Genomic DNA, 26,113 nt, shown 5'->3' with positions numbered 1-26,113 from the left:
AAATCTTCCTGTCACTAACTTCTGTTCAAAGTAGCTATTGAACTACAAATGTAATATTTTGACCTAGACTCAATGTTATCACTAGCTTTTTACACAATAAAAATTTTATCTGTTAAGTAGAGGTGGTGGGAATTTAAGTGCCACTTACTTTACAGAAATGGTGAACATGTACTTGTACACTTCTTGAAGCTCCCACAATTAAGGAGAATTAAGAAACAGAACAAGAGACTAGGAAAAGTGGGGTATTTTCATGTGTATCTGCCAGTCTCTTGCTATTTTCACCCAAACACTTCATTCTTTTTTTTTCCATTATTAAGGTATTACATGTGTGTCCTTATCCTCCCCATTGCCTCCCCTCCACTCCACTCCTGTTCATGCCCTCACCCCCCTGGTGTGTGTCCATTGGTTAGGCTTACATGCATGCATACAAGTCCTTTGGTTGATCTCTCCCCTTTATCCCCTCCCTCCCCTCTGAGGTTTGAGTATCTGATCATCTGATCAATGACAGTTCATTCTTTTATCTTCCTTCCTTTACTTACACATAAGTAAAAGTTTTCACTTTGATTGGATTATAAAGTCATAAGCAGGTAAGGAGCCAACCCTATCTAAGAATTTGAAGAAAGTCAAATGCTGACCAGAGAATAAACTGTAACAAAATCAATAGGTTAAAATGCCATATTATTTAGATGTGGATCTGTGCCTGCTCTCGAAAACAGTTCCATTAAGATGAGAATTTAATGTTTGGAAGGTCCACAGTCCACCAGTGAGAAATATAAAAGAAAAATTGTCAAAACCCTACATCCTGCCCGCTGGTATGGCTCAGTGGTTGAGCATCAACTTATAAACCAGGAGATCATGGTTCAATTCTGGTCAGGGCACATGCCCGGGTTGCAGGCTCAGTCCCCAGTGGGTGGGATGCAGGAGGCAGCCGATCAATGAGTCTCTCTCATCACTGATGTTTCTGTCTCTCCCTTCCTCTCTGAAATCAATAAATATATATATACACATATATATATTAAAAACCTGCATCTTTCATATTTAAATCCCTTCCTTCATGTATTATTTTCTATAAAGCACATTCTTAGGACTTACCATTTTCCAGTTTAAATAGCAGTGCCTAATCCAGCCTTGGACAAACTACGGCCCGCGGGCCGGATCTGGCTGTTCTATCCGGTTCTCTTGCTCTCCCCTCCGCTCCTTTACTTTGAATTTATATTAGTTCACACAAACACTCCATCCATGCTTTGGTTCCGGCCCTCCGGACCAGTTTAAGAACCCATTGTGGCCCTCGAGTCAAAAAGTTTGCCCACCCCTGGTAAGCAATCAAGAACTTGCACTTCTTCACAAGCAGAAAAAAAGATACAACAAGGTTAAGGACAACGTTTATTGCTACCAGAGGCTTTTATCATCATCAGTACATGGCTGGTTCTGGCTGCAATACCTTCTTCAGACTGCACAGGGAGCTCAGATTACAGGAGTCATTAAGAGAAATATAAGTAGCTTGGAAGGCAGAGAATAACTTTTATCCAGAAAATCCTAATAGCTTAACATAAAACTAGGGAACTAAATTCAGTTATTGTATGTCACAGACCCAATCATAGAGCTGTCCCAACATCACGACAGTCTCTCCTACTGATAACAGGGTGAAAAGGAGCTGATAAATTACAAAAAAAAAAAATCTAAATTTTAGTTGTTACGTTTCTTTGATTAAGTACCTCGACATATTTATCACCAATTTCTTATCCAAATGTCAAAAATGCTTTAGCAAATCTAAGAGTATCCTAATTATATGACACTTTTAAGTTTCAGTTTAAGATCATCAAAAATAAAAATACTTTTTTCCCCCAAATCCTAGAAACAAATGAGACAAACACAAAAATCAATGTGGCAATATGAGTCATTTTTCTATTATCATCTCCGATTCCTTTGGGGCAATTTTGAAGGATCCTTTTCAGATTAATTTGAATTTAAATCATGGATTAAATATGGCTGTCAATCTGAAATAATCTGCTCACTGAATTGCTAAAAAAATAATTTTGAGGGTTTCCTAATCAGTGGAAGTCAGGCTATAGATCAACATGCATAAAATTCATTAAGTATTCAATAAAAAAGCAAGCAAAAGCAAGAGGAAAATTAAGTCAGGACATGGGATTGGGTTAGCTATGAAATTTTGGAACTTAAAAAAAAACAACACAATGTGAACTTTTGACATGGGGAAACCTACATTACATTTTAGCAGAGTAAATGACAGAACTGACAAATACTACGAAGAAATTTTTTACTTAAAATTGTTGGATCTTTTGAATTTTATACTTTTGGTCTTTAAGTGCTTAAATAATGTTTAATGTTAAATTATAATTAGCCACACTAATAAATGGTTTTGTTTCTTTTCTGGCTCACGTCAAATCAGCCTGATTCGGTATATACCTCCCCTGGTCTTCCATGTTCCTGCTCCCAGAGTAGTAGACCTCAGCTTGCACTTAAAGGTAACACTTGAAGCTACATGACAGACACAGGCTGCAGAGGAGGACAAGGGGAAGCATGTCCCTCCTGCTTTGATAAATCAGTGCCACACACAGACCCCACATTTTCTGAAGCATTATCTTCATTATAGAGCCGTTTGATTCCATCATAGAAGTCATCCACTTCCATTTCCTCTACTTTGCGTTTGGCAGAGGTATGCTTGCACCCACTGGCAGCTGGGAGATGATGATAGAAGGCTGCTGTACCTCTGACTGGCACTTCTGGTTTGCTGTTGTCCTTGGAGAAATCTGGGCCTGGGACAGAGGAGGGATGTAATCTGAACACTCCTTTGTCACAGGTCACCAGGGTGTGCTTGAGGGGACGGTAGACATAAACGGAATTTAGAGGCAAGGAAGACTGCAGAGTTGAAAGGTGATGTGCCACAAGCTCCCGACAGTGGATCAACTGGGAGCTATCCATCTGGGATGGGTAGGGGAAATAAATTTGATAATTTAATTAACATAGGCTGCTCTGTCATCTTTGCGGCTGCTTTTCTACCCTGTGCCCTCTGCACCCCAGCTTCCTTTCCTCACCCCATATCTTTTACCTCAAACCCATCTATTCTTCCAGCTTACCTATCATCTTAGGAATTCTGCCCAAATGCTGTATTTTAATATAAATATCTTTGAAACTTGAATTCTGTATTTGCAATTATATGCTGAACATCTTCATGAAAGTAAAATCGTGAGCTCTTGTGCTCACTACATACCCACATCTGCTTTTGTCCAGTCCATTCCCCTGCCTCTTCTAATCTCTTCAGTGATTAAAATTAAGTATTGAAGGAAGAAGCCAGAGGCAAGAAAAAATTTAAATAAGAAATGGGAGCCGAAACCAGTTTGGCTCAATGGATAGAGTGTCAGCCTGCGGACTGAAGGGTCCCAGGTTCGATTCCGGTCAAGGGCATGTACCTTTGGTTGCGGGCACATCCCCAGTGGGATGTGTGCAGGAGGCAGCTGATCGATGTTTCTCTCTCATCGATGTTTCTAGCTCTCTATCCCTTTCCCTTCCTCTCTGTAAAATATCAATAAAATATATTTAAAAAAAAAAAAAGAAAAGAAAAAAAGAAATGGGAAAGGCTTCCTGGCATTGAGAATAATTTAAGTATTTTTCTTTTTTAGATAGTAAGTGAGAACTTTTGACAAGTCATATTTTTGTAGAAAAATAGCAGGCTTGACAACACTAGGAAGAAATGTTTTTGTTTAATTTGGGAGTTAATTCCTTGTTCCCTTCAGGACAGTTCAAATATCAATCCTTCCTGAAGCCACCCTTGACTCCCCGCCCCCCCCCCCGCCTTTTAAACACCCAAATTCCAGAATCATCTGTTTCTATATCAACCTGTCATCAAAGTCAATCACATTGTATCAGCATGATCTATTAAACATTTAGCTTTTCTATTATAGACTACAAGATCCCAAGACTTTTGGGAAGGCCTTCAAAATCTTACCTCTGGTAAAGAGTCATTAGTCTCTTGGCCCTCTGTTCTCTGTAATTATAGCTGTACTCAAAATAATCTTCCTCTAGCAACATATATTTCTTCCCTATTCAAAATTCTTTGGTGGCACCCCAATGCCTACCAGCAATAAGCTCACTTCTTTAGCGTATTAATAAGGTCTCCACAATCTGACCCCAGCCTTCTTACCCAGCCTTATTTCCTAACATATATCCCAATTTGCGCTCTCCATTCCTGCCAAATGGGCCTGCTCTCTATTCTGTACAAATCTTGCCCTTTCTTACTTTACCCTTTCTACTTGTTGAAATTGCATTACCTACCTATTGCCTTCCAGATTTGGCTAATTACCACCACCCTTCTGGAAGCCTATCTTGACTATTTAACTATCAAAGGATAACTTTCCAGTCATATATTTCATAAGCATTTTTGGATATTTCTTAACCAAGTTTTATTCACATATATATAACCTGTAGCACACAAGCATGACTGTTTGCAATACCACAGAAAAATAAAGAAAAATAACACACTCTACAAGAACACATGTGGTCACAAATTGTTTTTATCTCTAAATATATTCATTAACTTATTACCCAGGAAAATAGTGGCAAAGCACACAGAAAAGGGATGGGATTTCAAAGTTCCGTAAGGCAATTGGTACCCTATCCAGTACTTCAAGAAGCCTACAAAAAAGAGGTGATAGAAATAAAAGAAATTGGGAAGTGAAAAAAGACTATAGTGTAAAAATGATTTCTAAAAAGTAAGTACCTAGTTTAATAAACTGTGCTTTAGCAAATGAATGATACTTAGTGGCCTAGAAAAGTACAAGTACTACAAATATTCTACTGCTTTGATCATTAGGCATAATACCACAGCAAATTATGAAAAAAGATGATTTTCAAGTAAAAGGAAGACTGTCTAATCTTTCTCTGTGAAAAAAAAGTAAGTAAATAGGTTGTTATAGAGATGAGAACTAGCAGAAAATTATAAAAATGGTTTGGCTCAGTGAATAGAACGTTGGCCTGTGTACTGAAGGGTCCCAGTTTCGATCCTGGTCAAGGGCACATGCCTTGGTTGTGGGCTTGATCCCCAGTAGGGGACATGCAAGAGGCGACTGATCAATGATTCTCTCTCAACATTGATGTTTCTATCTCTCTCTCCCTTTCTCTCTGAAATCAGTAAAAATATGTTGTTTAAAAATGATACAACTAGAAAGATATTAGAGATTAAACACTGAAAGTTTACAGGGTAGATGTCCAAAGTTTACTGCTGGAAAGGGGGAACAGAACAGCAAGACATAAGTGATAGGTTCAGATGGATCTGGGTTCACTGCACAACATGAAGCTCTGAGAAATCCTACAGAAACAGTCTGACCTTAACCTTAGACACCTTCAAGAAGAACTGGGAGACCCTGGTAAGGAGGGTATGCTTCTTTAACTCACTACTCTTAATTTTTGTATTATACCACAGTAAGGAACATCTACTTTGACTACTGCCTGGCTAGTATTAGAGAGACCACCACATGAATTTGGATAAGGTTTAACATCCTAAGATTATCAAGGAGGGCCTTATCAGTCAGGAAAATGAGGATATTGAGGCTAGCCACAGAATTAGAGTAATGAGAGAAGGGGTAAGAAGAGAAAAGGGTTTAGGCATCTCAGAATGGTGACCAACAGGTAGCATATGAGCTAATAGGGGTGGGGAAACGAGGAGGGACAAGAGGAAGCTTGTCTTTCAAACCAGGGAACACTCACTGTAGTTTTAAGTCTGGAAAGAACAGGCAGAGCTAGTGACAGTGGCCTCCGCATAGCACGAGATGTCTGTGATGGGCCACTGGCAGTCCTCTCAACCCAGACAAAGGGAAACATGTCAGAAGTAATTCTGGCATTGATCTCACCAATATGAATTTCCTATACCAGAATCAGAAATCCAGGAGGAATATCTGCTATTACTATGGCTTTGTCCCAGGTCTAATCACAAAGATTACCTAAACTCAGGCGAACTTAGCGAAGACAGAACTGAATCGAGAGTCATCAGGTTTGGGCCACAAGGGTTGGCCACCAATCCAAGATGATTTTAGAGAACTGCTAAGATCAAGTCCCAAAGTCTCTAAAAGTTTCCTGACCTTGTTTTTAACTATCTCCCCCATTGTAACTTGAATACTACATGGGGCAGACTTCCTTTTTTAGAATCACTGTATTCCTAGTGCCTAGATCATAGAATTCCCAATAAATGTTTGTGGACTGTAACTATTTATATTATTTATATTATATAAAAGAATGGAACAGTGGTTTTCAAACTATGTTCAAACAGCTTACAGAAGGGAAGAGGCCATGTTGAGTAGGACTTTGGACCCAACAGGTCTCTGCCCCAAACACATATAATCAAGTGATACTTTCCTATTTTGTATTCTGGGATTGTGTGTTGGGGGTGAGGGAAGGGTTCCAGTTCTGAAAGAAACTAAAAACCACTGGACTGGAATCTTTAAGGTTTGTGTGGTATTGAAAAAGCACTGTGTTTTTGTCTACTTTACTACTAAGGAGTCCTGTGTCTCTGGAAAAGCCCCATGTTCCCTGGACTACAGGTATAAAATAAAGGAGTTGAATGAAATTATTTCTAAGAAGATTCCTTCAATTCCAAGCTTATGATACTCCTTCAGTAAAGGGGGAAACAAGACTCAGTGAACACTTTCTTTTTCCAGCACCAGACTTATGAGAGAGAAGCAGCAGCTTCTCCAGTGTTCTTCAGGAGAGAATGGCCCTCAAAGCTATAGAAATGCACATGCTATTTACAACATTCTTTTTATTTATGCTTCAAAGTCTGTCCTTTCTCTGTAACAGTAACAGTTCAAAATTGTCTATGTGCTAGCTTGGGAATAGGCACAGAGACCAAATCAAGTGGCATCTAGAAGGATGTCATTTGTTCGAATAAAAAAATCCTATATAATAAAAGCCTAATATGCTAAGTGTCCAGTCGTCTGTTCAACCAATCAAAAGCGTAATATGCTAATGATACACTAAGGCCACTCAACCACTCGCTATGATGTGCACTGACCACCAGGGGGCAGACAGTCAACCAGTCGACCAGTCACTATGACATGCACCAAGGGGCAGACACTGGGGTCCAGCCAATCAAGTCTGAGCAAGACGGGCCAGACACGCCCTGAAGCCCTTCCTCAGTCCCTCCCCAGCTGGCCAACCTCCTGCATCCCTCCCAGGTCCCAATCGTGCACTGGGGGTCCCTCCGTCTGGCCTGTGCCCTCTCGCAATCCGGGACCCCTCAGGGGATGTCAGAGAGTTGGTTTGGGCCCGATCCCGTAGGCTAGGCCAAGGGACCCCACTGGTGCACAAATTCATGTACCGGGCCTCTAGTAAAATATAACATAGGTGGTTTTCTATTAATGCCCGTTCCCTACTGCCACAGTCTAACACAGTGGTTGGCAAACTGCGCCGCTCTGTTGACTAATGAGTTTGCATTATGTTAGACCTGGTCTAACATAATGTAATATAATGTAATGATTAATATTCAATTTCATTTTTCCAACACTCTAGGCAGGCAAAATAAATTTTCTGTGCTATACTATTCATATATATGGTATGACCGTTTATGATAATTTCTAAAACTTCTCATGAAATAGCAACTTTCTCCTAGGATTTACTTTCATCATAGCATTTATTTCAATGGAAATAAACACTTCTCAATTATTTCAATGTAACATATGCTATTAAAAGAATTATCTCACTTGTAAAGAAGAAACACCCTTGTTACATTAACATCACATGTCCTAGGAATAAAGAACAAGCTGAACCATGCTAAAAACAGTGGAACAAAACACACAGAAGAATGGTGGTGCTCTGGCTAATGTGTTGCTCTGATCACTACCCTTTTTATAAAAAAGCTTCTGTCTTTCTCTGCTCACAAACTAGGGCCTGAAATTCTCAAAGCTGAGAGGTAGCCCTAAGGCACTTCTTGTATGTCTGCTGACTTTTACAGCTCATATCTATAACATCATTAGTTATAACTAACTTTTACAAAACACCCAACTCAAGTATTATTCTCATTTTTCTTTTATAATATTCTCTTATAAATTTTATTAATAAAACTGCAGTCTCTGCTAAAATTAGTTTCTATATTAAAAATGTGTTTAAGCTCAGAATTTAAGCCTTTTCTCTAAATAAAATCCAATAAAACAAATCAGAATAACTACCGCCAAATGAGAATAGGGACATATAAAGGGAAAGTAAGTTCCTAAGTCATTTATGGATTCAGCTGGCAGGAGTAGGTTTGCAGATCTAAATCTGTAAGTTCTACTTGGTCACATGAGTAGAACTAATAAGAATTCTCTCAAAGTAATTAGTAACATATAGCACCACTACTAACTTCCCACTGGAATGAGATTTTTCCCACTAAACCCTTACATTTTATATAGATGGCTGATAAAAATCTAAATGACCCATAACATTTTATACCAATTTGCAAATACAAGTGATGGACTAATCTCAGGCAATAACAGGAACTACCAGGACTAAACCTCTTTCAGAAAGAGAGCTTCTACTTTCCAAAAACTCTGGTGGTACAAATACTTCACTTTCTAACCAACACTAAATTATGTGCTAAAAAAACAACTTCTTACAATTTACGTTTTTGATGCATCTTTTATAAAATGAGTGAAGTATAGAAGTACTACAATGAAACCCACAAATGCAGCTACAAGATTTTTCATACAAAACTAAAGGAAAATATATAATTAAAAATCCTATTAACTTTTTCAAGAATCTTAAAGATTTTAAGTAATCTAGAAGAAGGGTTTAAGGTTTAAAAGAATCAAGAAAATACTATATTAAGCTTTACAGGAAGAAAAAAGACTAGCCCATAAATTTAACGTGTAAATTACTTTACCTTTATCTACTCTTAAAAATGGTTTGCTATTTTAAGATTAGAAATGCCTCTTAGTGTTACAACCATCTGGTAATCCTTCTTATCCAAGTAAGAGATACACTTGAAATGAACACCATTTAATTAGACTGACACCTACCTGTGCTTTTTGAAGCAGTTCAATTGTAAGGGGAAGCCAATCAGGAATGAGTTTCTCCATTTCCAAACTAACCATGGCCAGAGCAAGCATGGATCCTTTGAATTGCAGAAGTTGGTTGCAGGCCATACAGTGAAGTAGTTGCTTGGTTAGGATTGCCAAATGTTGAGATGGGCTCAGTTTAGGCAAACTGAAAAGTAACTGAGGCCTAGTTGACACTGCAATGGCATGGAACTGGTGAAAAAAAAAAAAAAAAAAATCACAAGATCATCATTCTAGTTTTACTTAAATGTCTAGGTAAATTATGTATAGAAATGGATGAAACTTTTAGTGTTACTCAATTATTAAGTTTGAAATGTTAGCTTCAGTGATTTGACATACACCCTAATTACTAATTTTTCCTTAGCTATTTGCAGTAAGTTCTCATTTCCTAAAATTCAGAATAAAACAAATGAGCAGGCAATCTACTTTTCAAGTTACTGAAAAAGGATTATATATTCAAATAAGAAACTAAAAAACTTCAGGTATATTTACAATGTGAAGAAAATCCAATGGTGTGGCTGTGTGAAGGTCCCAGTTCAACTTATCCAGAATAATTCTCTCCATCCTCAGAATTTCAGATGAAGAACATCCACAGAAACTGTCTCTTGCCAACACCTTCAGTACTGGAATTCTCTATCCAAACCAAAGAGGGACAGGGAGGAAAGGACAGAAAAATTTCATTTTCAACTTTCATTTTAGTAAACAAAAAGCAGGTGAATAAATGGAGAGAAATATTCAAAAAGAGACATAATTAATCTTTAAAGAAAAACATTTATTACCTCATCTTCCTCAACAGTCTTGGCAGCTAGGAAAAAACAGCTGATTGCAATGCAACTCAAGTATTTTGGATGGGCCTACAATTATAAAGAGTGAAAAAGCAACTTCAGTGATTCTTCAAAAGTTAAAGAGTTTATTTAAAAAAACTAGAAAACAGATAAGACAAGTATGTATATATTCGATGGAAAGCAATTCATTTGATTCCCATCCATTGCTTTCTAAGATCAGTTGACTTTTAACTTCACAACCCTAGTCATTTGATATTCTATGGAAAGACTAGCATCATTCCATTGCTGGAAGTTCAACCAATGCTAGTTAGCCAAAGTTCATTTCTATCCAGCAGAGAAAAGCTTGATTTTAGAAGACAATTTTTAATTTATAAACAAAATTCTCCAAAATAAAAATATTTGTGTATATGTGTATTTTTAAGCTAGTTTATTCTCTTTACCTATCTTATCAGTAAAATTAGCATATGAGGTGTTAGGAGAATTAAACAGAAGAAAATACAAGAAGGCTATTAATAAATTTCAAATGCTTTAAAAATATTATAGGATGATAGCCGACAAGTAGAAATGTTCTAATTATTAATGTGCACACACACAAAATTATATATTCAAGCTCCATGATAAGAATGAAAGGATCCTAAATATATACAGAAGCAATCAGTGGGTTAAAAGAAGTTCTTAGGTTTGACACCCACAGTAGGGTTGGAATTTGCCTGTTTTCCTAATCTACAATAAAGTTAGTCTACTTTCTACCTTACTGGTAGAATAAGGGTTTGCCAATCCAGCATCAGAATCCAGTTTTAAGTAACCAAAACAATTTAGTCCTAATTATATTGTACTAGAGGCCTGGTGCAGGAAATTCATGCACAGGTAGGGTCCCTAGGCCTGGCTGGTGATCAGGGCCGTTAGGGGCCTTGTGGCTGCCAGCTGGGGCCTTCCTTCATTCCGTGCCACGCCCTGGTGGTCAGCACATGTCATAGCAAGCAATCAAAAGTCCTGATCTCTCCGTCAAACTCCCGAGGGGACACTTTGCATATTAGTTTTTTATATGTATAGATGACAGAGGTAAGTTATACAACACAAAGAAAGCCTGTATCAACATGTATTTTATACTTAAATATTACATTCATTTCTGTGAAGCTAGAGATGCCTTCTGATGACCACAGTACAACCCTGATTAACTTTTTAACAAACATGCCAATGACCACTTCGCCTCAGTACAAGTGGCATACTGTCTAGGAATCTTAGAATCTTCTGCCTGTATGAGATAATAAAAGCTGGTTCAATACTATCAATATTTTAAAATAATCACTAATACCAATTAATACAGTTCAGAAAGTACTTCCATAACTATTGTCATGTCTATTACATCTTTTTATAAATGAGAAAACAAGTCTCAGAGGTTAGAGACACCAACAAGTGATCTAGGAAGTGAGCCAGATCTTGTTGCTAAGATAGCTTTCCAGGTTCCCTTATTTTCACATGTGTACAACATATCAAACCCACATCTATGAGGTAATTAGGGTTCATTACAAAGATCCCAAGTTAATAACTTCAAGTAGGCAATGCAACCCCTAAATCAAGAGCACCAAAAAAAATTTAGTAATAAAAAGATTCCCAGCAGCAAATGTGTGATTTTATTTTTAAACTAACAGTTCTCAGTCCTGGATGTACATCGAGATGTATTCTTCACATACAAACATACAGATCTCATGTACTAGAGATTCACAATCAGTAAGTCTGGGAGAGGACTCAGGGTCCACACTTTTAAAGAGCTTCATAGCACTTCATTATGCACAGCTAGGATTAACGCTCCACTCTTTGCTGTAGCCCTTTTATTTAAGTTTTATTTAAAGTTTAAGTGCCTTTATTTAAACTATGAATACATTTTAGGTTATTTCAATGTAGACTAACCATCTAAATAACAGTACTATATCTGATGCTAACAACATGACAGGACCCATTAAATAAGAAATATGAAAAAATCAGATTATACTTGGCAAAATTCTGTTTTAGAAACTTGCCCAAATCAGTTTAAAACATTTAATAAGGTCAGTAATAATCTTTTCTATAATAAAAGCTACAATAAGTTCATTAATAATTTTTGAAGAATGTATGACCCAAGAAAGGACACTGACCTTAAAAGCATCTTTCTCTATGAAAGGGAGGTTAGTTGTTATAGGGAACCAGGATGGAAGGGTGGGGGACTTGATACTGATATAAAAGTAGGCATCTCAGATAACCCAAATTTCAGGCAATTAGTATCATTGTAATTAAGGTTTTTTAAAGTCTCTTAAGAGTATTAGTTTGAAACATAAAAAGGTAACTGAATAGCTATCCAAATGGCTTCTATGTTTCATACCTAGTAAGAAAGTGTATAGAACCCGAACCCTCAGTACTGAATTCATAGTTCCCCCAGCTTATATAATCCTAGACATACAAGTAACAACTGAATTGCTTTTTAAATTTTTTATGCCTTGACATTAAATAAATGCTAACTTTCTGCTTTAAATCTGTTGAGGGTCAACTATGACTGATTCTGCATAATATAACCAAAGATGTACCAACAGGGTCAATATAAAACGTATTCATATATTTGCCATTCAACAAAAATCCAAGTTATTTTATGACAGTTCAGTTCATCTTGTTATGCTCCAAATGTATGCCTCTAGAAAGTATGTATTGTTCAGAAAACCAGAAAATATTCAATAAAAAGTGACAGAAAAATGTGTAATAGGCTTACACTTTTCTAGTTTGATTCATTGTCCACATTATGTAAAAGATGACTAAACATTCTGCCAATGCTATATGGTTTGCAATAAAATTAGGAGATCAAAAATTTCACAGGTTAAGCATAAGTTAGGAATACTTGTAGCAACAAAATTACACAATTAGAAACATTCCTGAAAATTTAAAGCAATAAAAGACGTCATGTCTTCTTACAGGCACACATATCATATCCAGGAAGGTTTTCCTATTCCTTTCCATCTTATAGAATGTTTACTAATAGGCCCCAGTTTAGCATATAAAGCCTCAAACAAGAGGCTGTGTTTAAGTGTATCCTAAAATAATTAATTACCTTTACAGTAGCTAAAAACCTGTCCAAAAGACTGCTAGCCAGAGCAAATGTTTCTGGGTAAAGGTTGAATTGGTACTTGAGTTTGGCCAGCCACTGAATCACTTCATCTCTCTGGGATGGAGAAACATTCTATAAGGGAACAATTAAAACATAAAATTAAAATAAAACAAGTAAAGTTTCAAGTTATCATCAAGAATATGTTTAGAATTCTCTCTTATAAAAGATTAGCAAGTGCTATGGAATAGTGTTTATATGTTAAAAATGTTTTCAAGTTTATTCAAAATCTAGCAAATAAAATAAATGAAGATAAAAGTTTATATATTAGTTATAGCATTTAACATCAATATCTAATATTCTTACCCTAGCTGGTGTTGCTCAATGGATAGAGCGTTGGCCTGCGGACTGAAGGGTCCCAGGTTCGATTCCACCCAAGGGCACATGCCCTTGGCTCGATCCCCAGTAGGGGGCGTGCAAGAGGCAGCCGATCAATGATTATCTCTCATCATTGAGGGTTCTATCTCTCTCTCCCTCTCCCTTCCTCTCTAAAATCAATATATTTTTAGAAAATCTAATATTCTCATTCTTTATTAAATAAAATATTCATTATGTCATCTCACCATCTATTGATAATTAAATTGAAGTTTTTAAGTAATATAACATTTTTAGTTAAGGTAATAATACTGATATTAATTGATAGTAATTTTGGAATTAAGTTTTTCCAATTCTTAAGAATAATATAGTGAATTTCTAAGACAACAAATAGGCATTAAATTATCTTAGGAAATATAAATAGACTACAATAACAGAATGAGATAGCCCATTAAAAACAAAGCTAGCCCTGGCAGGCGGCTCAGCTGGTTGGAACATCGTTCAGTGGATCAATTGGGAGGCAACCCACTGATGTTTCTCTCTCTCTCTCTCCACCTCCTCCTCTCTAACATGTCCTCCGGTGATGATTTAAAAAACAAAGCTACAGTCAACAGGAATAAAAAAAGACACGAGGGACAACAGACAAATTACATTTTAAAATGATAAAAAATACTGGAGGAAAAGTCACCTGAACTAACCACTGGAGAGATTACATATATTGTTTTAATCCTCCTACATCTTATTTTTTAACTGCTGAGTATAGGCTTAATTTTTAGAAGGTACACACTTTAAAGCAGTAATGGTTTAGATGCCTTTACTCTTGAGGCACCATAAAAATAAAACAAAACAAATCTGGCAACACTTAATCTACTAATAATAAATAAAACAGATCCATATGAGTACTACTTCTGCCAGGTAAACACAACAAAGTACAGAAATGACTCTAAGATTAGTAGAAGAGTATTTTCAGTGAGTGAGTATTCCAAACAAGGTTTAATCCAACCTTTTGCTTCTTTTCTCCAATTCCCTCTTTCTACCTAACTCTTCCCCCCCCCCCGCCCCCACCTAAATCCTACTTCAAGTATCTCTCACAATTCTCTTAATTTGCATCCCCTATCCCTCAGTTTAGGATAGTGGTTACACAGAATGTTATAGACTTTTTACTCCCTTTCTATGGGCTCCCCTAGCACTCCACTTTCCTTATGAGACAACATTATAGATTCTTGGTGATTTGGCTGAGTTCTCTTGGGGTAGGGTTGTATCATTTTTGTTCACTGACATATAATAGGCTCACAGTAAACATTCATTAAATGAACACTGATGATCATTTCTTTATAATTCATCCAGGTTAGAGACATTCTTTTATATAATAATAGCACTTGTAAGTATAAGATAATTTTGTCACATGACTTTTGGGGGGATTAAAGATTGGTCAAAGTGACATGCACTTTTAGATATTTCCAATTTATTTTTCAAGTGCTTTTCATATACAAACATAAAACAGCTTCAAGCTGTTTATATAAAGATGGTCCATTATTTTGGAACTCTTAAGGAATCTTAAAGGCCATCTAATTATGTGGTTTTCAAATACAGGATCTCAAACCACTGGGCTACCAGGCAAATCAGAATCATTTAGGAGGCCCTTTACAGTGCTTCCAGGCCCCACCCACACCCACTGGGCTTGTTGTGGCAACTGTGGAAATTTGTATTTTTAAAATCTTCATAATTTTATTAGTATGCATTCAGTTTGGGAAACACTGATTCAGTCTACCACAAAACTTAAAAGTTCTAACATCTCTGATAAGTGATCCTCTGCTTTGGATATTTGTTCATTCCACTGTGGAAAAGCTATATAAATTATTGGAAAGTTTTTCTTCACTATATTCACAATATTGAGTTAAATTGAATCTTAACCTGCTTCTTTCTAGTAGTCACTTGGATTGGTTCTAGTTCTAGCCACTGGAGTAATATAGAATAGAGCCATTTCTTATTTTAAACAATAGCCTTTTGGTTAAAAACAGGTGTTAAACCCATAAAGTCATCCTGATTAAACATCCCTTACTCTTTAACCGTTTTATGTTTGACATGATTTCCCTTTTACCATTCCAGTTTTTCTTTTTCTAGATATATTCTTTTTAGTGTGTTTCTTAAATTGAGACCCTTGTCATTAATGAGCAATAAAGTAAAACTATTACCTCACTTTGTCTTAGATTAGTTTTTTCATTAACCTAACCCTAAATTTTGTTTTGTTTTGGCAGCAATGTCATGTTGACTTATACTGAACTTGTGCTTTTTTTAAAAAAAAAAAAAAGGGTATATAACCAACAGTAATTAAGAGGTCAACTGGCTATCTCCCTAGAAGCTTCCAACATTGTATTACCTTAGTAGTTTACTTGAACTCCTTATAAATATTCAAGAAATATAGTGGATTTTTTTTTGTTCCCTAAAGACAATGATATATACTCAGATTCCATGGCTAGTATATGTAGAAATAAAGGCAGCTTACTACTGTAGGTATTGACTATTGTAGGGAGTGGCTATATGGGTAAGCCTCAGACTGACCTATTGGCAAAGCCACAAACAAGTCCCAGCTTAGAGGGCACAGCCCTCTTAGCATAATTAAGCTGGACCTTATGAAGCCCCCTAGATCCTATCTGGGTAGCTAATGGGCTGGGGGAGGTGCAGTGAAACTCTTAAGAACATTGTAACTATGGTGACCACTACCTTGTTTACCTCTGGCTATAAAATAAAGGCTCAGCTTGCCCTCTGGATCTCTTTCTGTGGCCTCAGCCAGACACAGGAGATCCACCAAGACCCAGCTATATTCTCTTGTCTGTCTTTTCTTCAATCCTTCACCGCCTTCACTCAGGCTCACCAAACCCTTGGCTGTGCTGGCACAGCACAGACTATGAGGAAAGAAAACAGACATACCTATCTTCCTAAAGCTGTGATTCGAATAAAAATAAACAAGCAAATAAAAACAGTTCGTTCTTGTTTTGTTTCAGAATAAAACAAGGAGATAGTTCTAAAAGAAAGAATAGAGCATTTCCTTTAATGGTACATATCTCCAATGCATGTCAAGATACTATATAGGACAGCAGTACACTTATTTCTAATAAAAGTAATCTATCTAGAGTAAAGAGAAATATCAGTACCTGGTTTGTAGGCATTTTCGGCACATTTACCTTCCACATCTGAGCTTCCCTAGAGATTGCCTTTTCCAAAAGGAAAGACAATCTCTGATTTTCCAAAGGCCCTGGAAACTTCATGATATCCTTTGGTTCTGCCTGGCTCCCAGCTTGATGTAGCTACCTATAAAATCAAACATAAGACAATGCTCTTTATGTAATTATAGAATAAGTAGAGCATTGCATAAATATGTTGGCTCTTAATAAGCAATTCATAAAACAAAATAAGATTATGAGGCAGTATAGGATTTTACAGCTCTTTAAAATATGTATTAAAAATTTACAATAGTTATCTAATGCATTCTCACCTTAAATTGGAAACTCAGTTATAAAGAGAAAACATGGCTTTATGATTGATAGAACCCCTGGACTCTGATCAAACTATATTATTACTGTGTCAAACTGTGACAAAGAATTTTAAGTCATGAACTTTTTATTCTAGGAATTCTTAGAAGTAGTAGTCCCAAATATTCCTCTTAAAAAAAAAGTTACATCAATTACATTAAATCCAACCCACTGCCACTTAATCAGTATGAAACCATCACTTGAGTATGAAACTTTTTTTAATTTTAAAATTTTTATTTGATTTTTTAATTAATTCTCATGGTTCAAAAATACATACAAATAGCATAGAGTAAAAAAAAAGGCATTATGAAACAATCTTGAAATGAGCTTCCAATACAGTGTCCACTAGCCTCATATGTGAATATTTAAATTAGAATTGAATGAAGTTAAAATATAACTCCTCAGTCACAGACCCATTTCAAGTGCTCAGAAACTACAAGTGACTAGCAGATATTGTATTAGACAATACAGAAAAGGAATATTTGTATCAATGCAGTAAGTTTTATTGGGCAGTGCTGATCAGAAAACTCAATAGGAAGGTGACTGGCACTCTAAATCGAGCAGCAAGTTTAAAGAGCCACAGTCTAGATCAGTGTAGGGCAGTGGTCGGCAAACTCATTAGTCAACAGAGCGGCAAACCGCATGTGGCTCACAAGCTGCAGTTTGCCGACCACTGGTGTAGGGCAACTGAGAGTCCAAGAGATATGTCTAAAAAAATAAATTTTTAAAGGGAAAACTATAGTTTTGAGAGTTATGACTGTGTGTAGAAAACTGAATTGAGAATTGCTGAAGACGTAGATGTGATGAAAGCTAACAACTGGAAAGGTAACTTCCACTCTCTCCCATACTAAATTATAAATTCCTTTGTAATGTCATTTTTTTTTTTTTTATTAACCCACAGCACAGTATCTTGATGAAATAGGGACTCAACCAAAGGTTCCTTTCAACCTTTGGGACCAAAAACAAAGCAAAACAAGCCCAAGTTTAAGCTCTCTTTAGCAAGCCAAGCCTTCAAATGTTTGAAGGCTGCTAATGATAGCACCAATTCACCTTTTCCATATCTGAAAAATTGTTCAAGAGTTCCTCACATGACAAGATGTTTGCTCTTCTAAATTAGCACCAGTTTAACTGCAAATGTAATCTAAGATCATTAGCTATTTTTTTTAGAGGCCACATCACACTATCAATTTAAGTATAATTTACGTCAACTACAACTTTTAAGTACATCCCCTTCACCTGCCCCATCCAATTGTGTGTGGGAATTTGGTGCCTTTTTGGGAGACAAGGGGATACATTGAATAGACTCACTATAATTTCATCTAATGCAGACATAAATGGTAACCTTAGAAATGAAGTATAAACTAGATGACCATCTGTCAAAAGATACTTAGAAAAAACACCTATATTGGATGGACACTGAACTTCACAGATTATAAATTCTTCTAAACTTAATTTTAGTCTGTAATTAACTTTTGTCAAAACTTCAAGTTTACTAGTTCAGCCAGGGTGGCTCAATGGATTGAGTGATGTCCCATGCACCAAGAGATCATTGGTTCCATTACCAGTCAGGGCATATGTCCGGGTTTCCTCTTTCGATCCCTAGCAGGAGAGGGGAGCTGATCAATGTTTCTCTCTCTCCCTCCTCCTTCCTCTCTCTAAAATCAATGTAAAAAAAACACATAAAAAAAACACACACACAACAACTTCAAGCTTTTACTTGACTAATTATCTATCTCATTCTATTAGTTTCAGCCAACCTACTCAATACACTCCAATGGCTGGTTGCCCCTGGTGATTACTTTTCCCCTATAATGCTTCCTCTGAAGATTATTTTTAGGGAGAATGTAAGGGGGGCATAAAGGATAGAATCACATCAAGAATACGGTCAGGTTCAAGAAATGCCTATTCTCCAATCTCCTACCAATTAAGGTCCTCAGTAAGACTTCCATATATTTAGATGCTTTTATCAACTTTTTTAAAACAAAGGAATCTAGGTCAAAGCAGAAATCACAAAGGAAATTATAAAATACTTTGAGATGAATGAAAAAGACTACCTAAATATCGAAACTTATGGGATGCAATGAAAGCAGTGCTTACAGACAAAGTAGTACCTGTAGATGCCTATATTAAAAAAAAAATCTCAAATCGCTACTACATTAAGACACTGGAAAAAGTAAACTGTACCTAAAGCAAGCCAGAAGAAAAGAACAAATACCAAAGTGGAAATGAATAAAGTAGAGAACAGAAAAATCAATGAAACCAAAGTTGGTTCTTTGAAAAGATCATCAAAATTGGCACCCCCCCCCCGAAAAAAGTGGTGTTTTTTTTTATACTGGTAAACCTCTACTACACTGACCAAGGAAAAACAAAGGATGAAGTACTAAAATCAGGAATAAAGTGGGGATATATTACTACCTACATTACAGAAAGGATTATAAAGGAATTTTATAAACTATATACAAATAAATCAAACAATTTAGATGAAGACAAATACCTAGAAACACAAACTATCCAAACTGACTTATGAAGAAACAGAAAAGCTGAATAGCCATAACAAGAAACTGAATTAGTAAACAAACTATTGTCAAAGAAAAGCCTATACCCAAATGTCTTCACCAAACATTAACAGAAAAATTAATACAAATTCTTCACAAACTCCTTCAAAAGTAAAGATGAGGAGCACTTCTCAACTCATTTTACGAGGCCAGTTACTTACCCTGTTACCAAAACCAAACAAAAACAGCAGCACTAGAAAACTATGTAGCTCAGTATCTCTTCTAAATATAAGAGCCCATGCAAAATACTAGCAAACTGAATTTCCCAACATTAAAAAAGATTATACACCATAATGAAATGTAATCTAGCACAGGAATGCAAAGTTGGCTTAACACTCAGAAATCAATTCATGTAATACACCATATTAAGAGAAGAAAAAGGGCCCTAGCTGGTTTGGCTCAGAGGATAGAGCATCAGCCTGCGGAATGAAGGGTCCTGGGTTCGATTCCAGTCAGGGCACAAGCCTGGGTTGCAGGCTCATTCCCAGGTTGCAAGCTCAATCCCCAGTGTGTGGGCATGCAGGAAGCAACTGATCAATGATTCTCTCTCATCTTTCTATCTCTCTTTTCCCTTCCTCCCTGAAATATATTTTTAAAAAGAGAGAAAAAGGAATCATTCTCTGCTCACACTAAGATGTAAACAAAAGATTAAATTCGCTTAAACTTTTTAAAAAATGGGCTATAAATAATGCAAGTGAAAGACAAAAAGAATGGAGGGCATCTGTGGGGATGCTCCAGATTAAATGACTAAGAATCTGATCTTAGGCTGAGCTTGTACTGGAGAAAGAAAAATGCTAAAAAGGTCATTTTTGGGTCAAATGACATAATGGGAATATGGACAGTAGATGAGATAAAAGTAAATGTAGCAGAAAAAGGTGACGGTATTAAGAACTACAAATTGGTTGTTACAGAATAGTTATGGGGATGTAAAGCACAGAGAACATAGTTAATAAAATATTCTAATAACTAGGCATGTTGCCAAAACCGGTTTGGCTCAGTGGATAGAGCGGCAGCCTGCGGACTGAAAGGTCCCAGGTTCGATTCCGGTCAAGGGCATGTACCTTGGTTGCGGGCACACCCCCAGTAGGAGGTGTGCAAGAGGCAGCTGATAGATGTTTCTCTCTCATCGATGTTTCTGGCTATCTATCCCTCTTCCTTCCTCTCTGTAAAAAATCAATAAAATATTTAAAAAATAAAAAATAAAAAAATAACTAGGCATGTTGCTGGATGGGTGCCAGATTTATTGGGGTGGTCACTTATCTATATAATAAAAGCCTAAGCTACCCTTTACAGCCGAATGACCGCTCTGATGTGCACTGACCACCAGGGGGCAGACGTTCAACGCAGGAGCTGCCCCCTGGTGGTCAGTGCGCTCCCACAGGGGGAGCACCGCTGGTAAGTGCAGTGGTGGTGGCAGGAGCAGCGAGCTGAGCGGAAAGGAGGGGTGGTAAGGAGCAAGGAGTCCCAGACTGCAAAAGGGATGTCTAGGCCTGATCCCCAGAATCGGGCCTAAGCCGGCAGTTGGACATCCCCCGGAGGGTCCCAGACTACGAGAGGGTACAAAAGCCAGGCTGAGGGGACTCGCGCCCTAGTGCATGAAAATCATAACTCTCGTTGAGTTATGTAATGTCTGGTCACTGGGGTGTATACCTGAAATTAATATAATGATCTATGTCAAATGTAATGGAAAACAAAAACATGATTTAAAAAAAAGTAAATGTAACAATGTTAAATTTACTAAAGTAAATAAGTTTACTGTGATTCCGGAAGAGAATATCCCTATTCTTAGGAAATACACACTAAAATTTAGGAGTAATGGGCCATCATGTATGCAACTTATACACATACATACATGGGGTAGGGGTGACAAATGATAAAACTAATAAAATGTTAATAGGTGAATCCAGGTAAAGGGTTTCTTTTTGAAATTACTTAAAAGTAAAGAATGTAGAAAAGCAAAAAAAAAAAAAAAAAAGACAATTTATGGAAGTAACTTACATTAGCAGGCTATTATTTACATCCTTTTTTCTTTTAATCCTCACCCGAGGATATGTTTTATTGACTTGGGAGAAAGAAACATCAACCAGTTGCCTCCCATACATGCCCCAACCAGGGATTGAACCCACAAACCCTGACTGGGAATCCAACCTGAAACCTCTGGTGTACAGGATGACGCTCCAACCAACTGAGCCATGATGCCAGTGCCTACATTCCATTTTTAAGTCTCCAGTAAGATAGATAATATAATACAATGGAGAAAGCACTGGCTTGAGTTTTACTTCTTTTACTGGCAGAACACAGCCTATTTTCTAATAAGTAAAACAGACTGAGTTAGATGAATAATGAATCCTGCTAAGGAATAAAATACAAACACGTAAAATATAATTTTACTGTTTTATGTAATAGAATGTTATAGTTGTATCTTGTTACTATATTGTACATCGTTGGTTACAGCCAGAATTTTGAATGCTCAGATAGAAAAGTCTCAAGGAACTAAAAAACAAAAAGGCTATATTTTGGTTGGCATATTACACACACTTCTAACTTTATGATAGTTTCTTTCATATTTCTTCTCCCATTTTTTAAAATTGATTTCAGAGAGGAAGGAAGAGGGAGAGATAGAAACATCCATGATGAGAGAGAATCATTGATCAGCTGCCTCCTGCAAGTCCCCCACTGGGGATCGAGCCCACAACCTGGGCATGTGCCCTTGACTGGAATCAAACCTGGGACCTTTCAGTTCACAGGCCGACACTTGATCCACTGAGCCAAACCAGCTAGGGCTCTTCTCCCCATTCTTTCAATTGCTACTTCTGCTTCTTTCTCCATGTTTATCAAATAGCTTACTGTCTAAGTGCAGTTTATAAAATCCTTATTGTACAGCATAAACTATATTATATATCTACTAGAGGCCCAGTGCACGAAAATTAGTGCACTCAGGGAGTCCCTCAGCCCCGCCTGCACCCACTCACAGTCCAGGACCCCTCGGGGGATATCTGCCTGCCAGCAGTCGGATATCCCTCTCACAGACCAGGAGACCTCACTCCTTACTGCCTGCCTGCTTGCTGCTCCTTACCACTTGGCCAGCTGCTCCTTAGCCCTGCCTCAGAGGCTGGGGAGCCTCCCGCCACTGCCACTGTGCTAGCCAGACATGAGCCTGGCTTCTGGCTGAGCGGCGCTCCCCACTCCTGTGTTAGGCATCTGCCCCCTGATGGTCAGTGCGCATCATAGCGACTGGTCGTTCTGCCGTTCAATTTGCATATTAGGCTTTTATTATATAGGATTATATAGGCTATACGGGGCCTCCCACTCATCTGAAACTATTGCACAGTGATGGATATATAATATCCACAACTTCACTAAGATGGAATTATATTTACTGTCATTGTAACACCAACTCTATTAATAATTCTGTACTGGTGCTGACTTCTGGATCTTAAGTTCATCTTCTAAGTAAGATGACTTAATGTAACCATACAAGAACCTCATGTTCTAATATACCTTCTTGACTTTATGCCCTTAACATAATAATGAACTACATTACCTATAATTCCTAAACAGGCTGCTCTCTTTTCCAATCTCCATGCCTTTCCACAGTTCTTTCAACTTACACTTAAGTGATTAACAAGTAAAAACAGTGAGTGTGCCCTAGCCAGTTTCTCAGTGGTTAGAGCATAAGCCCACAGACTGAAGGAGTGAGGGCTTGATCCAGTCAAGGGCACTGGCCCTTGACGATGTACCTCTGGGCAACCAATTGATGTGTTTCTCACACAGATGTTTCTCTCTCTGTCTCTACCTCTCTCTTCCACTCTAAAAATCAATGGAGCCCTGACTGGTTTGGCTCAGTGGATGGAGCATCGGCCTGCGGACTGAAGGGTCCCAGGTTCAATTCCAGTCAAGGGCATATACCTTGGTTGCGGGCGCATCCCCAGTGGGGAGTGTGCAGGAGGCAGCTGATCGATGTTTCTCTCTCATCGATGTTTCTAACTCTCTATCCCTCTCCCTTCCTTTCTGTAAAAAATAAATTTAAAATAAATAAAATAAATAAAATAAAAATCAATGGAAATATACCCTCAGGTGAGGATTAACAACAAAAACAGTGTTACTTGGCCAGGTATTATTCAAAGTACTATGTCATATTAATTGATTTAATCCTCACATAACCTTATGAAGTTGGTATTATTAAGTTCCTTTTAAAGATGAAGAAACATGCAAAGACATGTGAACACTTTTCAAAGTATTATACAATCAGAATAAACCATGTACACACACTGTGAGCTTCTAAACTTGACCGAAAAATGTTGTACAGTTCCATTCTAACCTACTAGGATGTCACACTGCCACATAAACTCAATCATCTATAATGCAAATCATCTTTGCTTCGCCTTCCCAACACACTAATTCTACCAGTCTGCTCTTCATCAGTATTAAGATTTTCCTGGTTCAGGAACTCAGACTCACTCATCTGGCTGGTCCCAGATTAGCAGATCTAAATCCTGTCCACTCTTTCTTACTCTATGTATCCATTCCCTTCTGTTTGGCTGCCACAAATGACCTGAAAAGCTAGAAACAGGTAACACCACTGTTAATCTTTTCGACAGATTCATTTTCAGAACAGAGACTACCTGATTGCTCGGGTTTAAAATTCTGTCCACCGGGTTCTAGCTGTGTCATCTACGGAAGAAGTTACTTCATTTTGTGAAGCCTGACTCCTCAATGAAACCTGCCTCAGAGTCCTTGAGGACTCAATGGGTTGCAAACCACTTAGAACAGTAACTGTCAGATAAGCCTCAACAAGTGTTATTGTTATTAATATCAGATCACAACCTCACACTGCTGCTGAAATGTTGAGTGACTCCTCAATGACAAGACAAAGGCTAAATAGTTGAGCTTAGCATTCTGAGATTTTCAATCTGATGCCATCCTGCCTCCCGAGATACTTTCCACTGTTTTGCTACCCAATTCTCAACTCCTTCCAATATGATCAGCAATAGAACCTAGAGCTCAGCAGTGGCCCTTCTTTCCTTTTTTCAAAATTTCGCTATTTTTATCTGCCCTTCGGGGTGCAACTCAAATCTCACCTCCTCTTCAATTTCCCCCACCCACACCCTGGGTAACGTTCCCCTTCTTCGTGTTCCGGCAGCACCGACGGTTCACCCCATTCACTTGGCAAGCACCCCGCTTGGCAATGTAAATCATCTTCCTTCGGCTCTCGCAGGCGCGCTGCGGTCTACGGGTGGGAGTGTGAGAGTCCCCTTCTTTGTGTATTAATGCAGGCTCGCGGAGCCCAGAAATGCGCGACAGGGCAGGCAATCTGCAGTCCTTTAAAAAGTTACTCGGTGACCAAAAAAACCAAAAAGCCCAAAAGGGAACAGAGCAGAGCTGTTGGCAAACTGGGCAGGTGCCGAGTAGTTCTTGCGTGGAAGCGGCGAGGGAGCGTCCGGAAGGTCCCCGCGGAGGCGCAGGCGAAGAGGGGGGGCGTGTGGCTGGCGGGGGGATTGGCGAAGGCGGGGGGCGGGGGGATGTTGAGGGAGGGGCGATGTTATGAGGGGGGGCCGGGAAGGAGGTGTTGTGGGAGTTGGGGGTGGAGGGGGCTCGGTGGGAGGCGCGCGCGGGTTGCGGAGACTCGTGCAGTCCCCCCGCCCCCGCCCGCTCACCTTCTCCTCCTCTTCCTCCTCCCGGGCAGAGCTCTTCGCCTCGCAGTGGTGACGCTGGGTCATCCGGGGTCCCGCTACCACCTCATTTTCCTCGGCGCGCAGCGGCGGGGCGCGCGGGACCAGGGCCGGGCCGACTGAGGAGGGAGAAGAGGGGGAACCGGGCCGGGGGACGGGGGACCTGGTACTCGAGCAGGACGCACGGCTGCAGCCGGTGGGTCGGTCAGCGAATCAGTTCCATGACGACCCTGGACCTGAGGCCGCCAGCGCCGGTCTCGCTCCTCCGACGGCCACCGCTAGTGCCCGGGTGGGGAGGGGGCTCCCTCTCTCCATAGGGCGGCGGGGGCCGGGGAGAGGCAGGGAGGGAGACCGGCTCTGCCCCTGCCCGGGGGAAGCGCCTCCAAGGGGAAATGGTGAAAGGGAGGAAGGGGAAAAAAAGGAGAAAAAAAAAAAGGAAGGGGAAGGGGAGGAAAATAAGAAAAAGCGAGACCGAGGCGCTGCCGCGTCCGCTCGCGGGGAAGGCTAGGGAGGGAGGAGAGAGAGGAAGAAGTGCCGGCTCCCTCGGCTCCGCCCTCGCGGACCGATCCCTAACCAGCTCTCGCCTTGTAAACAACACTGTATAGGACTCTCTTTTTACCCCCTTTCCTTCCCCATGCAACGAACAGAGGAATCCGGGAAAAAAGCTAGGCCTTTGGAAAGGAGCTGGGGAAAACTCTGGCACTGGGGCAAAGGGAGAGAGAACATCTCCTGTGGGCTAAGGGAAACCACAGGTGCGTGGACTCGTTTCCTTGGAGGAGCGGAGGGTTCCTCCGCACGATGACGTCAGCGCTCCTTTCAGCTCCGCTGGCGGCGGCCAGGGAGTGCGCTGCGCACGCGTCCCGGGAAGAAAGAAGAGCTGAGCGCTCCGCTTTGGGGTTGGGCTTGTTTCGGGATGCTCCTCGGGCCGAAGCTGGAGCTGTCTGGGTTTTTCCAAGCTAGTTTGTCTCTGGGGCTGGTAGGAGAATATATATTGTGTAAGGATATTGTATTATTTGTTGATCTCGCAGAAACAATTGTGTCCCCTTATCTTTGACGTGTAAAAAGAATTGCGCTGTTTT

The 26,113-nt window shown here is 38.9% G+C and overlaps 1 protein-coding gene across 1 annotated transcript; it reads right to left on the bottom strand.

Moving 5' to 3' along the window:
• Positions 1–1,370: 1,370 nt before the first annotated feature.
• On the bottom strand, positions 1,371–25,537 carry CCNI (cyclin I). The gene is given in 8 exon segments (XM_080675603.1): positions 1,371–2,943; positions 9,006–9,236; positions 9,537–9,677; positions 9,824–9,898; positions 12,906–13,034; positions 16,430–16,531; positions 16,533–16,586; positions 25,020–25,537. Coding segments are annotated over 8 exon segments (1,239 nt in total). The 5' UTR covers positions 25,083–25,537; the 3' UTR covers positions 1,371–2,499.
• Between the last annotated feature and the right edge of the window lie 576 nt (positions 25,538–26,113).

This window comes from Plecotus auritus (genome assembly GCF_963455305.1).
Source record: "Plecotus auritus genome assembly, chromosome: 1".
NCBI lineage: Eukaryota > Metazoa > Chordata > Mammalia > Chiroptera > Vespertilionidae > Plecotus > Plecotus auritus.
This window is presented reverse-complemented; position numbering and strand designations above follow the sequence as displayed.